The 18050-nt window shown below is 36.4% G+C and overlaps 1 protein-coding gene across 1 annotated transcript in view; it reads left to right on the top strand.

Moving 5' to 3' along the window:
- Window positions 1-8916, top strand: part of TMEM132B (transmembrane protein 132B) — a 206118-nt gene extending 197202 nt beyond the window's left edge. The window contains exons 5-8 of the mRNA XM_089491063.1: window positions 3224-3429; window positions 4508-4781; window positions 7072-7263; window positions 7759-8916. Coding sequence (XP_089347189.1) covers window positions 3224-3429; window positions 4508-4781; window positions 7072-7263; window positions 7759-8916 — 1830 coding nt within the window. The remainder of the gene's footprint in view (window positions 1-3223; window positions 3430-4507; window positions 4782-7071; window positions 7264-7758) is intronic.
- Window positions 8917-18050: the final 9134 nt, after the last annotated feature.

Genomic DNA, 18050 nt, shown 5'->3' on the forward strand with positions numbered 1-18050 from the left:
TAACCGCACAAAGATATTGTACACTGTGTTGTTTTATCACTTGTTAAAGGGGGTTATATAAAAAAGATTTTGTTGCAAAAGGGTTAAAGTGGAGTAATTCAGAATACTCCTTTTCACCATAAGATTTATTCTTCTTGTATACTCCCTTTAGTTTTGATATACAATAGTCTATTAACCATTAGCTAAGCCACTTGATTAGTAATAACGGCATAAAGATAAAGATGTAAGTGAGTGCAAATGTTGTTAGCATCCCCCAGTGTTTTTGGCAACCCCAAAATACAGACCAAAGAAACGACAGCTGTGCTTTGTGTAGAGGGGATAAAAATAGGCATAGGAAGGGTTCTATGATGAGGGATACTACAGAGGTACAAGGGTTGGAGGGTAGGTGTCCACAGGAAATGTAGCATTTCTTTTTCCAACGCCAATCATTTCCATCTAATCCCTTTGTGCTGTAGGTAACATTCCAGGAGGACTAATATCTGCTGTTGCCATTGTCCATTGACACCCATGTAGGGAACCTTACATGAAACTAAAAGACAACAAAGCATAGGATATATATATATATATTATATATATATATATATATATATATATTATTTGAGGAAGCAGGACACAAAAGACATGCCTGATATATATATATTTATATATACACAAACATAAGCAGACTTATATGCTCTTAATTAATTGTTGTTTTTAACAAGCTGTCAATGGAAAGAGAAAAAATAAACTTCCTCTGTTTTCACTATACTAATAATCTGATTTATTTTAGCTTAAAATTGCATATTTCATAAATGCCACTCATTTATCACAGAGGAAGTTCTAAAACATAACCGTGTTTTATCCATTACTGTCACACCAACCAATGATTTATAATCACATTCTCCACTTAATTATACATGTCTGATATTAATTTTGACAAAGATCCCTAGACAGCACCTACTTGATTTAAACTTTCAACCACTGCGTCTCTAAATGGCCATGATTAATGTGCTTCAAAATGTCACAAGACATTTATGACACATTAGGAGATGAGATGACAAGGATGGTAATGTGTTTTAAGAATTTGTGTTTGTTTTATCATCCTTACGCTGCCTTCTAGGGATTAATCCAAACCACTCACTTGTATTCATAATGGATGTAGTACATGCAGCCCCTACTGTACAGCACAGGTGTACAGCAGACTACAGTTTTCCCCGCAGTTCATCTTACTGCACCACAACACCATTCTGATCAAAACAAATATGGAATCTTTAGACCCGCCAATTGGAAGTCCCCTGTGGTCCCAACTCTTGATGGCCTGGTTGAATAGACTAGGAGATTAGGAATATGGAAGGAAAGTGGTTATCCAAAGCAGATAGAATGGGTAACTAAACTACACACAAACTGGGTTTGTCTGATTAGACTTCATAAAATCCTACAAATATAAACAGTTGTCCACTCATGGACATGACTGATACCTAGAAACCTGGGGTGCACATGGGTACTAATTTAAATGTAGCGGCTGAGCCTCCCCTGAAGGCGTCTGTGTATGTGGTTGCCATTGCAGTGGTGCAACGGGTATGCCATTACCTTAAAAGATTAATGGGGGGGTCTTGATGATACTACTCTATATACTGCAACCCGCTACATGGACTAGATCCGATGTTGGGTATAGAAAGGCTGGCACTCTTGTTATTTGATTTCCTTTCTTATGCGATTTTCGCATGCGGTACTTGGTATAGTGCTCAGACCATTGCCTGTCCAAGATCAGGACATTAACCTGGCAGTGGACATGCTGTGTATTGCCAGGGCAGTACCCCTTACAAGGCAATATTAATATGCAGAGGCATATGTCCCAATTGAATATTAATGTTTTTCATGTAGTACTAGCTGGTGTGATACCATACTATGAAATCTATGGGTCTATCAAGGCCAAGGACTGATTAAGATCTGACTCTTTGCAGCAGGAAAAATGAGCATACCAGATGGGCCGAATGGCTTTTATCTGCCATCATAGTGAATTTTAACAAAAATGTTCTAAACCAGGTCAACTAGATTTTAATACAAAACTAGCTGGCTACCTAGGTCACTCATAAGTGGTGGTGGTGGTGGTCTCTCTTAACCCATACCATGTCAAGTATAGAATTGAATGGAGTGTTCAGAGTTAACTTAAAAATCCAATTCTGTTTAATAATAGACAGAATGAGACATCAAGATATCAATGTTTTCAACCTAAGTACTTCTTTTCTTTCTGTTTACAGAAAGATCTTTGGAGTGATGGTAGCTGTAGCTAACTTTGATAGAGAGTTATAAAAAACCCACGAATGAAGGGACCCCTTGTTTTTTATCAGATGCTAATATAGTTAATATATATAGTTATTTTTAAATAGAAACCAGGACATGTTCTGAACCAGGGTACTAATGAATGAATAACAATAATAAACCACTGCCAACTAGTGATAAACACCAGGTTTACTTTGTAAAACATGGTTTCCCACAAAATACATGCATGTCTTTACTGTGCATGTCTGCTGCTATAAAAAAATACAGCTATTATTTGGATTTCCCTACTTCTATTTTTTTATTTGGAAGAAAAAAAATAACATGTATATTGGCTGATATATTTGCAAATAATTGAATCATTCTTTATATCATCAAATGTAATGATTGATCTTGAAAAGTACCTTTAATGTACATTTGATCCTCTGCTCCATAGGTGTTCACTTTTGAGAGGGAAATACTTGTCTTACTGTTTCTGCCTGTTTGATCTTGGGTTATACTTGGTTAAATGAGATTGACACTGTAAATATATGTAAGAAAGGTTTGTGTGCAAAACTACAAAAGAGACAATGTTATTGTGTTAATGGCTTTATAGCAAGTCTAGCAGAAGTAGCTGGATCACCAATTAATTTCTCTGAGTGAAGCATTAAAGTAAACCCATGAGTACATGCAATATGAAACTGATATTGGGCTCTCAAGTACAGGCATGGAAAGCATATGATGTTTTAGTTATTACATTACGTTGTTATAAACTTTGATATCCTGTACCTGATGTGCGTATACTGGAAAGTTTAAGGTTTATGCTGGAAAGGAAAAAAAACACAATTTTAGTACTATTCTTGTGACACTTTACAAGAAAGGATTTTGCATAATGACTGTCCTCCTCAGTACTGTACTCTGTCAGTAATGGGTACTTTATTACGTTTGTGACTACCTTGTGATGATTAATTTCTTTTATTTTCAGGTCTCAGACAGGTGTGACTCTATTTTTGTCAACGGGAAGGAAATGAAAAGCAAAGTGGGAACCATTGTAAACTTCACCTACCAGCATATCACCACCCAGCTGGAGGTGACTGTCTGGGCTCCGAGACTTCCTCTGCAGATAGAGATATCTGACACTGAACTCAGCCAAATTAAGGGCTGGAGGATCCCTGTAAATATAAATAAACGGTTAGTGTTAGGTTATTATTTTACCATATTGAATTGTCACAAACTTAATGTTGATGGTGAGAACTGCTCACATACAAATGCATAAAATAGTGTGACACATGATCTGGCACAAAATGCAACTAAACATCTCCCTGGGACTGTGCAGTGTCACAATTTGTGTACATGTGTGTAAGTAGAGCACAGGAGAGATCTAGTCAATAAAATCCCACAAGTCTAAGAACCTACAGACTCTGGCTTCTTTGCCTGACCTTCTAGTCCATTGTTATGTTCTTGATTATCCCTTCAAAGTCTCAACTCAGAGTAAATCCAGGGGCAAAACCCACTGTCCTCACTGACTTCCATCTGTTGCACTTTGATATAAATTTACTCAACATTTTCTTTAAACATAAAAGAACACAATTGTCCTTTGAATCACTGATATGACATTAGCATATGCTTCATAATAAGTTAGGAATGTAGCCATCATTTTATCACATGCCGTGTCACAGAATTGGGGTCTTCATAAATATACAAAGCCCTAAATATGGAAATATGAATATAACAGTTTTATTGATGTCTGAGGGGATTAGGTGATTTTTGTCAAAAAATAGCCCCTTATAAATGTCTGTCTGTTAGAAATGTTTCTGTGGGCTATTCTCTTTTGTTGGGTGGTAGTATGTTTTGCTATACTGGTCAGTTTGAATTTGATTTGTTTCTAGGTAGCCCTGGGTGAGTCAAATATGTTTTTGTGCCATACCATTTGCGGCCCATTCAGTTAAGTCTGTGTTAATCTGATCATCCAACTGAGCCCATTACTTTGATATTTTGAAGGGCAAGGTCTTGAAGCTCATTCAAGATCTCCTAGTTCCCTAGGTATTTGTAGGAGTAGGAGAAATTATTTTAACTTCTTATCTGAATAATTATGCTTGGTCTACATGTTAGATATTCGTTTTGTGTATCTGTGACCAAAGCACACTCAAAACCACAGTCTTTAGACATATATGATGTCATTTTGTTTATAAAGTAAAGCCCCTTAAACATGTTAATTGGTTTTAATAATGCCTAATGCATTTTGTTTTAATACCGATTTCTTTTACAGACCAACACGGGACAGTGAAGATGAAGAAGATGATGAGAAGAAAGGACGTGGATGCTCTCTGCAATACCAGCATGCAATGGTCCGGGTTTTCACTCAATTTGTAGCAGAGTCTTCGGATGTCGGAGGGCAGCTAACCTATATGCTTGGCTCTGATTGGCATTTTGACATCACTGACCTTGTGAGTGACTTTATGAAGGTAGAAGAACCCAAAATAGCTACCCTGGAAGCAGGGAAGGTTCTTGTTGGACATGAACAAGGAATAACAACAGTACAGGTAATTTTTTAAGTAAATCTCAGAGACCACTCTAATTTAGCAATGTATGTAGCCTCCGTACCTCACATTTCTAGATCGTTTTATCCTTCTGTGGGTATCAAATAAATTCAGACTTTACATGTGCTAGTTAAATGTCACTAGAAGAGAGAAAGAGGCATGCATGCAGCAACCACTAAAACCAGAACTACTTAGTTGAAGAAAGATATCTTGTCAAAATAATAAAAGGTCAACTTTCCTCAAAATGTCTGCCTGTCTGCCAAATAGCCATATATTTTCTTCCTTTTAAAGAAAAACACATTAAAACAACCAAACAGAGCTCTTCCTTTCCCTGCCACAAAATGCTGCACAACATTGATATATACTTTGAACTCCATAAAAACCTGCGGAAGAAATTTATTAACCTTTAACATTCAGTAACTCTATATTGATGCTGTCTTCGGCAGGCATTATGACACTGTCATTGAGGGTTGGAGGGACCTTTTTTTTAATATAGCGTCTAGTTGGTAAACGCTGGTAATGATGTATATACTATGGAAACGCACATTTTATATGACTAGGCAAGGGAATTGGAATAAGAACAATATAGTGTAGATAAGTGAATGGATTATATCCTGCGTGCACAAATGTGATTGGCTGTGGCTTTGGAAGATACCCGTGTATAACATTAACATAAACAATATAAATAACACTGATGGGCTGATGGTAAGGCTTCTGAGGTCTGCCTTATGGTTCCATTGTATTAATAGGATAACTAAATGCAGGGGCAAGTTGGTGAAAGTTAGTTGACATTAATGGCTTATAGTTTGATATGTAACTACAGAAAAAGCAACATAGAACAAAGCAAAAAGCTGATTACACAATAGGCCATAAGATTTTGATTTCATTTCATGATTGATTATCATAAGGGATTCTGAAGTTCAAATGTAATTGTGAATTACATCTTTCCCATATGTAGCTAAATTGTAAGATTTATGTCCTATGCATTATTTTTATTATTATAATTAAATTGAACATAAAGTTGTAATAAGTGTACATCTTTCATTGTATGTGATGTGGATCATTTTGCTTTGCTTTTGTCATGTTCTGGTTTAAATAAACTAGAGTGTATTTGTTTATTTTGACATCTGTTATAAGTGAAGTAAAAGCATAGTATCATGCTATGTACAGTTTGTTGTTGATGAAATATAATGACCACATTAGTATGAAGGGTTGTATGCAGTCAAAAAGCATTGCAGTATCACTATGATAACATTTGATGCGTGGCCTAATAAATATTTTATACTTTAGTTCTCCCTGAATAAAAAAATCATATGAGTGCACTGAATTGAAAAGGAAATGTTTCAAGTTATCAGACAAGACTAACAGAGAATATTTTCAGAAAGCTTCAGATAATCATATACAATCCAGAAGATTTCACTCAATCACTGCAAAATGAGTAGTATAAGATTTTACCTACAGTTCGTAGACGGTCCATAAAATCAAATTACTTTTATCTGTGTATTATAATACTGGTAATATCTGGAATTACTGAAATGCTTCCCAACAGAGCATGATATTCATGTTAAATTAGTAAAAACAAAGGATTAACAGACTAAAGGCTTTGATCAAGGCATTTCTAGAACATGAATGCCATGTTCCCACAAATATAAACACAGAAAAAACTTCATATTCATAAAGTAGCATTTTTAACAAGGTCCTTGCAGATCCTCCTTCTGACATCAATATATTGTTGAAATGTACAGGCAGATTATATTGTTTTAGATGAATATGCCATAATGGAATTTTCTTGGCTCAAGTAACCAGCAAGCTGGTGAACCTTTTCAACCAGTTCACCTAGACGATTGCATGTTAAATTGTCTACCATTTGTGCACATTACCCTAACAGCTTGGGTATCTGCAAATGAAATCGGAAATTACTGGTAAGAACTAAGTCAGTACCAGGATTCTCATGGATATTGTAAGGGCCAAACAGTCTAGAGCTAATCACATGTCACAATTTAGTTTGTAGATAGCTACATTTATTGCAATTTAAAATTCATAATAGTTAAAATCACTCCCTGAATACCGGTGACTCAGTTACAGTAGTGCTTAAATTTTCAGCGACAATATGGTGTGCAGCACATTAAATACATTTCAAGGTTTGAACCGATGTCTCCTGTTATCAGGCCTTTGTATTTTATGCTTTCCAACACAGAAGGTGGTAACGTTTTGTTGTATTGCTTTTTCCTGTTTTAGCAGACCTAAAAACAAGCTATTGTTTTGTTCATGATTTTGTGTTTCTTTTTTAAAGGTTCTCTCTCCAATGTCTGATTCCATCCTGGCTGAAAAAACTGTCACTGTGCTGGATGATAGAGTAGGAATTGTAGAACTTGGAGTTCAACTTATCACCGGACTCTCACTGTCTGTGCAATCAAGCAAAGCAAACAAGAAAGTGCTTGTTACAAGCACAACAGCCAGTGATATTCTGCACGACTTCAAGCAGGTACGGTATAGATATGTACACATCACCCATGCTAGAATACTAATATATAAATCATGTACCATATTCTATAGTACATCAGCCTCTCCAATCTCTGAAAACTACACGTTCCATGACATGATATAAAAAAGATTATTGAACACTAAATAAAGTGATGGAGAGAAATATGTGGTTAGGAACCCAGAGAAGGATGTCAAGTGTAGAGAATTTAATTTGAGTGTCTTCTGATCTGATGGGGAGGGTAACTATTAACTCATTCTTTATCACTGTTATAGACGTAGAGTTGTGGGAATGTCTGATAATAGTGCACCAACACACTGAAACATCTAGACATGACACAGCTAGACTGGATTGCCACTTTCATCTTATGTTTTGAGCATGTTAACGCAAGTATTTATTTTATGAGGAATGGTATAGTCTATTTTGATTTGTGTTTTGTTTACTACAGTGGAAGAGAATAACATTTAAAATAATAATGCATATAATTTCAATTTACAGGAGGCAGTGATCAGTGTGTGGACCCTGTTTAGTGATGGCTCAGTAACGCCACTGGACATTTATGAGAGCAAGGACTTCTCAGTTGTGGTGTCTTCACTGGATGAGATGGTAGTATCAACGTATCAAAATCCTTTGTCTAACTGGCCAGTTGTAGTTGCAGAGGGAGAAGGGCAAGGTCCATTAATTAAGTTGGAATTAGGTATAAGTGAAATTTGCCAAAAGTCCAAGAGGAAGAGTAGCCTTGCAGTTGGAACTGGAACCATTAAAGTTAAATTTGGTCAAAAAGATTCCGACCAAAAAGGAAATATTAATGAAATCCGCAATGAAGATGAAGAGTTTAAAAAACACACAAGCAAGACAACGGAGAAGGCTGCTGAACAAGACAGGGCAGTAAACGAATGGCCCAAGCATGGAACATCTTTAATAAATTTGGATGATAATGTTAACAAAAATTCAACATCTGATTTACCAGAAGACTACCAAAAGAACTATAACGATGGACATATACATATTATTCCCATAGCATACACCATATTTCCTACACGAATTGTCTCTTCAGAACGCAATCAGGGGAGTGAATTTACACAGCCATCACGGGGGTTAACAGACTTGGAAATAGGCATGTATGCTCTTCTTTGTGTGTTTTGCCTTGCAATTTTAGTCTTTTTAATAAATTGCGTGGCATTTGCTTGGAAGTACAGACATAAAAGATTTCCTGTGGCTGATCAGACCAATATTCCTCATTCTCATGACTGGGTATGGCTTGGAAATGAGGTGGAATTGTTAGAGAACCAAGCAGATATTCCCCTACCAGTTGAAGAGTGCACTACCATGATTGACAGGAGGTCAGAGTTTGAAGAGAGCAATTTTCTTCTCAATGGAAGTTCCCAAAAGAACCCATACAGTCAAATTATTAGACCATCTGATTATACTTATGAAAAAGAAGTCCAAAGTGAGCCGTTAAACCCAGGAGGATCTAAAAGGAAACGTGTAAAATTTACATCCTTTACCACTATCCTACCTGAAGAGGGAGGTCCATATACCAATGCGGTTATTTTTGGAAATGAAGAAAATATTAAGTGGGTTTGTCCAGATATGAACCTTGGGGATTCACGGGAGCTTAGGGACTACATGGATAGCCTCCAGGAAAATGTGTAACATATTTTACAATGTTTATATTCACCTTTATGCCTTGTTTGTTTTTTTTTTTGCTTTGTATTCTTTTGAGGGTAGCACTATCCATTCAGCAATAGGGGAGGAATTTAAATCCTTCATGTTTATGATTGACAATGCCAACACATTGTTTGAGTCTGAAACAAAAAAGTGCACAAAAATAATTGATTAAAGTAATTTATATCATAAAAGATGTATGGTGTAAGATGTACGGCCTGAATTGTAATAACGTCCATAATATCAAAATGTAATATGCGGTTAAACACTTCAATCTTTAGCTGCTCTCATATTACACTAACTGGTGTGAGGGTATTTTATATATATATGTGTGTATATATATATATATATATATATATATATATATATATATATATAAATATGAAAAAAACATTTATTGTGCAATGCTGAAATTTGCTCTGAGTAACTGATAATTTGTTCTATTGTGTCAGGATTATAATTAAAAGCACAGTGGACTTGTTACATTTGCAATTGGTGTAAACCACACTATCAGAATATATTCATTAGTGCACAAAGAGAAGCTAAAGACACAAGAATCGGTGTCGTATGTACACACAAGAAATCGCATAATGCCTATTTTTTATATAGAAAGTGTACAAGTAGTTGCAGTGAAAGTCTAGATATCACAGCAAAAAAGTAAAAATATATAAATTGTTTAATATGTAAATCAAAATTATTTTGAGTACTCTCATGCCATAGTTATATGTTGCAATATGGAAGAAAGGTGTACAATTTCTTTGTAGACAGTTTAATTTAGGATTCCTGAGAATAATAGAAATTGCTTTTTGGGAATAGGTAATTTGTCTTGTCACATGTCATTCCACTTTTCTTTATACTTTTCATAACATTCCATATAAAACATCTGGAAAATGATGTCCCCTGCTCCATATATAACTAGGCCAGCAGGGGAATAGCTAGGCTCGAAAGGTAGGGAAGAAAGGGAATGGGCACAATATACATCTTCACCCGAATATTAATGACATTTCACATAGGCCTGAAAATTAGATGCTGCACATGGAACCTGCTGAAATATTTCCATAAAGTATACATTTCAACTGACATTTTCATCTACATTAAAGACAGTTTTCAGAATTTCCAGTCATGAAATATTAATTACTACAAAGGGCACACATTGGATTATTTTGGCATCTTGGTGTAGATATGCATTATCTCCTGTTCTACTGGGATTCTGTGCTGTCCTTAATATATTACTCTCAGACATTGCCTCCACTAATATTTCTCTAAGTAATGCTGGCACTTATTGTTTGATGTTTGTCTTTGGGGGCAATACCTATTTAATTCATAAATAACTGTGCCAGTTTCCTGCGATAATCTGGCATTTTTCCTAGCATATGCAATTAAAAAGAAATGCAATCATGTCTATATAATAAATATTCACATTTAATTTTGTTCCTAATATCACAGTACATCAAGGGAGTCTACACTGTAAATAAAGCTCGAATCAAATTTTCTCTAAATGAAAATGTAATTACATTGCCCCAAAGAGAGCTGCTTCAGCTTTTTTTCGCATATGCAGGAAATCTGTTAAAGTTGGAAATTGCTTTGTAGTTCTAAACAAAAATCTGTCTTAAATTCCAAAAAAGAAACAGAGAAACTAAGAACAGCTTGTCAATAGTAGGGCTTGCTCCAGAAAATAGCCATAGGTTCATCATACCATAACTTGTTTTTTTTTCAAGCAGACCAGATGTTGCCACTATTGTGTTATCTTCTTATCAGCAAAAATGTTATTCAAACATTTTATTTTTATCATTTGATACATTTGTCTAGACCTTCTGCAGTAAAAGAAGATGGAGAACTTGCTAATAAGCATTTATCTGGCAGTTATTGCAAGAGTCATTGAAAATGGAATAACCTTGCTATTTTGTCTGTTAGCCGCCGTCCTAAAGGTCATTGCATTGATTCTTGCACGCTCTCTGAGAGATTTCACTGATTTCTAACAGATTACATCTAGGTTCATGTTAGTAGGTGATGTACATAATAGATTTTGCTCAAGTGAGTAGATCACCAATGTAGTATCTGCATGACGAGGGCCAGAAATGTGTTCCTAGTAATTACAGGATTGAAGCAATGTGTAAGTACAAAGCAGTAGGTTGGTTTGTTAGGGTGCTGACTTACTTTAGCTGTGGTCAGTTCATTACACTATAGTTTGAATGGGACCTTGGCACACAATTTGGTTAAGGGCTGGATTTTTGTTATTCTCCAATTCTTTTGTAATCAAGACCATTGCTCTTTTTGAATTGTATAGATGCTCTTATTAATTCTTAAAATCTTAAAAGCATTGAATGCATATATGACTCTACATCTTACTCTATAAATTATGGTCCACTAAAAAAGCAAAAGCCTCTGTAGCCCAATGCATATAAAATTACATTTCTTGGTAAGGGATGAAATTGTTGTTCCCAGTCATTCTTGAACTCACCAGCTGAATTAGTTACATCCATGTCTGCTACAAGACTAAAACATATGTCCTGCTGTCACCGGAGAAACACACCAGGGGGATGCAAGTTTAACGTCCGCAACGGACTCATGTTGCCTAATTGGTAAGTTTTGCTTAATAAAACATAATTCTACATCTGTACACCATTATTCTGAAATGCTATGAGTCACATAGTATTTTGACCAATGAAAGCATTGAGACAATGGATAAATCTTGTAAATTCTCCCACACTGGCTAATTTGGAATAATATATCCTGATTTTGTGTGACAGGCACTGTCAATGAAATATATCCGATATGAGTCACTTTTGAGTGTATATTATTTTATTTGAAATAGATCTCTGATGAAGTGGCATATGTGGTCAGATCAGGACATACAAATGTATAGTAAACTTGGTGACAAAGGGATGCAAAACAACAGGTAAAAAAAATAAATAAAAAAAAATATATATATACAGTGGGGCAAAAAAGTATTTAGTCAGCCACCAATTGTGCAAGTTCTCCCACTTACAAAGATGAGAGAGGCCTGTAATTTGCACCATAGGTACACTTCAACTATGAGAGACAGAATGAGACAACAAAGTCCATAAATCACATTGTCTGATTTTTAAAGAATTTATTTGCAAATTATGGTGGAAAATAGGTATTTGGTCGATAACAAAAGTTCATATCAATACTTTGTTATATACCCTTGATTGGCAATGACAGAGGTCAAATGTTTTCTGTAAGTCTTCACAAGGTTTTCACACACTGTTGCTAGTATTTTGGACCATTCCTCCATGCAGATCTCCTCTAGAGCAGTGATGTTTTGGGGCTGTCGCAGGACAACACGGACTTTCAACTCCCTCCAAAGGTTTTCTATGGAGTTGAGATCTGGAGACTGGCTAGGCCACTCTAGGACCTTGAAATGCTTCTTACGAAGCCACTCCTTCGTTGCCCGGGCGGTGTGTTTGGGATCATTGTCATGCTGAAAGACCCAGCCACCCAGCCCTTGCTGATGGAAGGAGGTTTTCACTCAAAATCTCACGATACATGGCCCGATTCATTCTTTCCTTTACATGGATCAGTCGTCCTGGTCCCTTTGCAGAAAAACAGCCCCAAAGCATGATGTTTCCACCCCCATGCTTCACCGTAGGTATGGTGTTCTTTGGATGCAACTCAGCATTCTTTCTCCTCCAAAACACGACATATAACATTCGTCCAATCCTCTTCTGGATCATCCAAATGCTCTCTAGAAAACTTCAGACGGGCCCGGACATGTACTGGCTTAAGCAGGGGGACACGTCTGGCACTGCATGATTTGAGTCCCTGGCAGCGTAGTGTGTTACTGATGGTAGCCTTTGTTACTTTGGTCCCAGCTCTCTGCAGGTCATTCACTAGGTCCCCCCGTGTGGTTCTGGAATTTTTGCTCACCATTCTTGTGATCATTTTGACACCACGGGGTGAGATCTTGCGTGGAGCCCCAGATCAAGGGAGATTATCAGTGGTCCTGTATGTCTTCCATTTTTCGAATAATTGCTCCCACAGTTGATTTCTTCATACCAAGCTGCTTGCCTATTGCAGATTCAGTCTTCCCAGCCTGGTGCAGGTCTATAATTTTGTTTCTGGTGTCCTTCGACAGCTCTTTGGTCTTGGCCATAGTGGGGCCAAGTGGAGTGTGACTGTTTGAGGTTGTGGACAGGTGTCTTTTATACTGATAACAAGTTCAAACAGGTGCCATTAATACAGGTAACGAGTGGAGGGCAGAGGAGACTCTTAAAGAAGATGTTACAGGTCTGTGAGAGCCAGATATCTTGCTTGTTTGTAGGTGACCAAATACTTATTTTACCGAGGAATTTACCAATGAATTCATTAGAAATCCTATGATGTGATTTCCTGTATTCTTTCCCCCCATTCTGTCTCTCATAGTTGAAGTGTACCTATGGTGAAAATTACAGGCCTCTCTCATCTTTTTAAGTGGGAGAATTTGCACAATTGGTGGCTGACTAAATACTTTTTTACCCCACTGTATATATATATATATATATATATATATATATATATTTATGTATATATATATATATATATATAGTTAGAGACTTAATCTATTTTTGCTCTGAACCCAGAGACTCAACATTGAACCATGACACTTAAACTTTCTTTAACTACATTTGCTTAAAACTATCTTCCTCAATTCTCAATAGTTCAGGAAGTTCATATCCCTGATTCCTGCTCATCCTTTCTTCACAACCTTTTCTTTTTCTCTTTGACTCATTCATAAAGAATATGCCCGCTCAGGTGATTTTTCTGCATTGTATGTTTGGTAAAGGAAATATTTATTTGTAAATATTATACATGTTGCAACGTGATAATCTCTTAACTTTATCTGTTTTGGAGTCCTCTTTTGGAACCTGAAAAATCTGGTCTATTACATTGCATGTTCCAAGGAAATTATTAATGGCTATATTATTTTATTGCACTGTTTTTATTTAAAAGCCACCTGCATTTATTCACCTGTCCCCAGCAAGTGACCTAATGCACTATTTTGCAGTTGTTGGAGCTACTTGTTAGAAGTGTTAATGTTCTCTGCTCATACAAGACATTTTTTTTAATTCTTACATTGATCATTATATACAAAATAGCATATTTTGCATTTTTAACTCATTAAATAAACACATTGAATTTGTAAAATTGTAATACAGTATTTGTTTTCAAATAAAAATAACTACCAGCTGGGATTCTGGTGGAGCGGTTTAAAAAAAAAAGATATATATTTTTTTTTGATAGAGGACTATGAAAAAAAAATAAACAAACAATAAATAAAACTTTGAACTGATTTCTTGTTAATTTGATGGAGCTTTCAAGTCCCTCTATGGAAAGCAGAAGATAACAATGAAGTTCTTACTAGTATCCTTTCTATATACAGTGTGACATTAGGACACACAAATCAGTTGAGTTACCAAACATAGCTACTGGATTTTGCAAAATGATTTTTATTGACTCTGAACATTAAATACCCGTTGTTAAAGGACATATAGACTTGTGGAACCTTGGTTTGCAAAGCTAATGGAACTACTTTGACCTCTCTAGTGTCGCATAACAAAAGGCATACCCCGACATCTGGAAGTCATTGTCAATGTACAATATCTTTATGTGTATATCCTGTATTTTATGGAACAATAAAGTGATGAAAGTATTACTTACGGCAGCATGGATTTGCCCCTTGTGTATTTATTCCCCAGAGAATGATGCCAGAGGACAAATTGGTCAAAACTACTGAAAGTGGTGATGGAAACACACCAAGAAACTGAAAATATCAATGTCTGAAGAAGTGTATTTATATCCAGACCATGTTTCTTTTTAAGACGCTCGGTTATTTATCTGTCAGTGTTTGTCGGCAGGGCTTTAATTTTATCCAATGTATTGGCAATAAACTACACAGTTTTTTTAAATAAGTTGTTTTATTAAAAAGAACTGTATGCTGTCATTTTTTAGCTTTTTTTTTACCGTAAAAACACATTATATTAAGACCCAAGTGAAGTGACTTTATAGGATTTCATTAGAATAGCTTTGTTTATGATCTTACAATCCAGAAGGAGGTGGGGATATAACACATATAAGTAGTGAATGTTCTATTATAATGTATGTACATTGATTAAATAAATATTATTTCTGAACATATGTACTGACAACAGGGGTAGGACTGGGAAAGGAGAGGCAGACATATGTGGGAGGAGGGAGTTAACTTGACAGTTGATAGGCTTCTCTGAAGAACTGCATTTTAGGGGATTTTTGACAGGAGGATAGTTTAATTATCTAGGTTAAGGGATAATAGGCAGATGGGTAAAGAAGATAAGCCTGGCAAAAGCATTCATGATGGATTGCTGGGGGGGTAAAATGATCGACAGGAAGACTACCTAAGATACAATACAGTTGCAGTATTTTGATGTACATAATATATAACATGCGCTAGTTTATTTACTGGAAGGCTGTTCTATGGATTTACTACATATCTAATATAATTTAGCCTAACCAGATTTACAGTGTGGGTCAGCCCTGCACCTGCAAAACCCCTATGACCTATTCACTAAGAAGGTAAATATTTGACAATAATGGCAACTGTACATTCCAAAGATGAGGTGCTAAGGGCAAACCTGATATGTCTCTTCATAGATCATTATTTAATGACTTCTACAGTGACATCATATTCCTCAATTCACTAGAAATGGGCGTTACAAGTAGTGTATTACATAACAGTTTTGACTTACAAAGACAAAATGTCAGGAGGCCCTGGCTCAAACTAATTTACAATCTAGAAGGAGGTATACCTGGCCAGCGCGGTTAACTTTATCCTACACTAATTAACCTTATCCATCAGGCTCATGTCTCCAAAGTCGAGTATATGTATAGACGGATTAAAGATGTTCAGCAAGGAGGACTGGCAGATCCCTTTTAAAACCTTGAGTGTAGAAGGATAACAGTTGCAGATAATTCACGGGATATAATCCCTCTACACCTCACCAACCATCCACATCATGATCAGCAGATTTTCAGACCCATTTAACCAGTTGAAAGGCCTTTACCCCCCTTTGTTTTTCATACTAATTCTAGAGCCATTACTCTAAGAAACCAAGTGTCAGGACACGGGTGATCAGGTTGTGTAGGAGCCCATGCGCAGGGGATACTTGGGGTTCAGTATGTAACCCACGGTGCATGATTATGCAAACAAAGACACCACAAGCAGAATTCCAGGTACTGCAGTGTATTTTATGTAAATAACAGGACCAGCAAATAAGGGTAATACAGTCAAAGCAAGAAACCGGACGTATGGCAAAATAAATACCGGTAATAAGTCTTTTGGCAGGGAGCCCGCTCGGACGGGCACAAAAGGCACACAGCCCACTTTGAAGGGTACGAAAGGCACACAGCCCGCTTGGAAGGACACAAAGCAGGGAGTCCACTTGAAAGGACACAAAGCAGGGAGTCCACTTGGAAGGACACAAAGCAGGGAGTCCACTTGGAAGGACACAAAGCAGGGAGTCCACTTGGAAGGACACAAAGCAGGGAGTCCACTTGGAGGGGCACAAAGCAGGGAGTCCACTTGGAGGGACACAAAGCAGGGAGTCCACTTGGAAGGACACAAAGCAGGGAACCAGGAACAGTACAGGTGCAGAGCCACAGCACTGAAAGGCAGGGCAGGTTCATAAAGGCAGGGTAATCCAGGTAACAAGGCCCAGCTGGATGTAGACTAGGGCTCAACCCAGGTAACAAGGCACACCTGAGTTCTGAGTGCTCCAGAGGGCGGAGGGTGGCCACAGATGTAAACGCCACAGGTATAAAAAAGCCATGGTTCAGGCATCGAAAAATTGGTTCCTGACACCAAGCCTATTAGAGGTCTCATTTTTTAGGCAAACAACCACACATTCTTGGTCTTTAGTAATGACTTAGCGATGGTGGTGTTATAAACCCACATTATCTTCAGTCATTCAGGTTCTAGAAAAATAGTATCCAATATTATAATTAATGTGTAAAAGTCTAAAATATTGAACAGAAATATACACAAGTAGAAACTGTGCTTCAGCTTTTGTATAATACATTTGCTCTTTAACAGATACTATTAAAAGAGAGGTTTTAATGTGTTCTAAGATATGATTTTTTTCAGAGGAGATGTTTAACATTATTGGGTTTTAATAATCAAATATCCTACTTTGTTTAACTTCTTCATCTCAGCCTGAATTTTGATATTCCAAATTTTAGTTCATAGCCACTTTTTAAGAAACTCCTGTCAGCACTGGTGCTTGATTCATGACTAGTTTACTGTTAACGTTAAAGACTATACTACAAGTGCTTAGGAGCCAGCAAAACTGGGATACATAGGTGCCAAATACAAAAAATATTCTATTGCATATAATAATACAATATTTTATAACACATCAGAGGGATGGCAAGGCGTGTTGTCCATTGCCACAAAATGGAGTGTTTACTTCTGATATCTGAGTCTGGGCATTCAGGTGGCCAAAAGTTTAAATTAGCTAAGACAGACTGACTGCTTTCTGAAAGATAACCATTCAATAAGGTACCATGAAAATGGGCGCCTTAGCTTAGCCCCTATGCCTGTACACCCTGGAAAATCTGCCTCTTGTCATGAACTATTTCTGTAAGAGGTGTCCTTCAGCTATTTCTTTAGCTAAAATATATGCATGTGTACTATACACAGGCACATTTAATGTTAAATACTTTCAAGTAACTGATTTCTTCAAAGCTGTGAAATGGTTTATTGATTAATCTGTGAAGTTTCTGTGACACATTCAAGAGCTTTGGGTAGCCTGATTTGATTGTACTATGTCACAGTAAACTTTCTACATCATTTGAAGCCCGTCAACTCAATCAGTAAATGTAATTATGGATTGGAACACCTAAAGGCCAGAATGTCGTCAAGGACCTAATTTTCTGTGTTGTATCTTCCAAATCACTGTAAATCACTGTTTTATACATAGTGAATCAAAATTTGTATGGTTATTACTGATCACTAAATTAATTGTAAACTTTAATACAGAAATGTGTTATTTAATATAAAACTGACTTTTATTTCTGAGATACCTTTTAGTGAATTGACTGGAAAAATAAGGAATTTTAATACTTATCCTTTCTTTAAAGGCTTTTTT

This window comes from Sceloporus occidentalis, unplaced genomic scaffold, assembly GCF_023333645.1.
Source record: "Sceloporus occidentalis isolate IW3139 unplaced genomic scaffold, rSceOcc1.0.p SCAF_48, whole genome shotgun sequence".
Classification (NCBI taxonomy): Eukaryota; Metazoa; Chordata; class Lepidosauria; order Squamata; family Phrynosomatidae; genus Sceloporus; species Sceloporus occidentalis.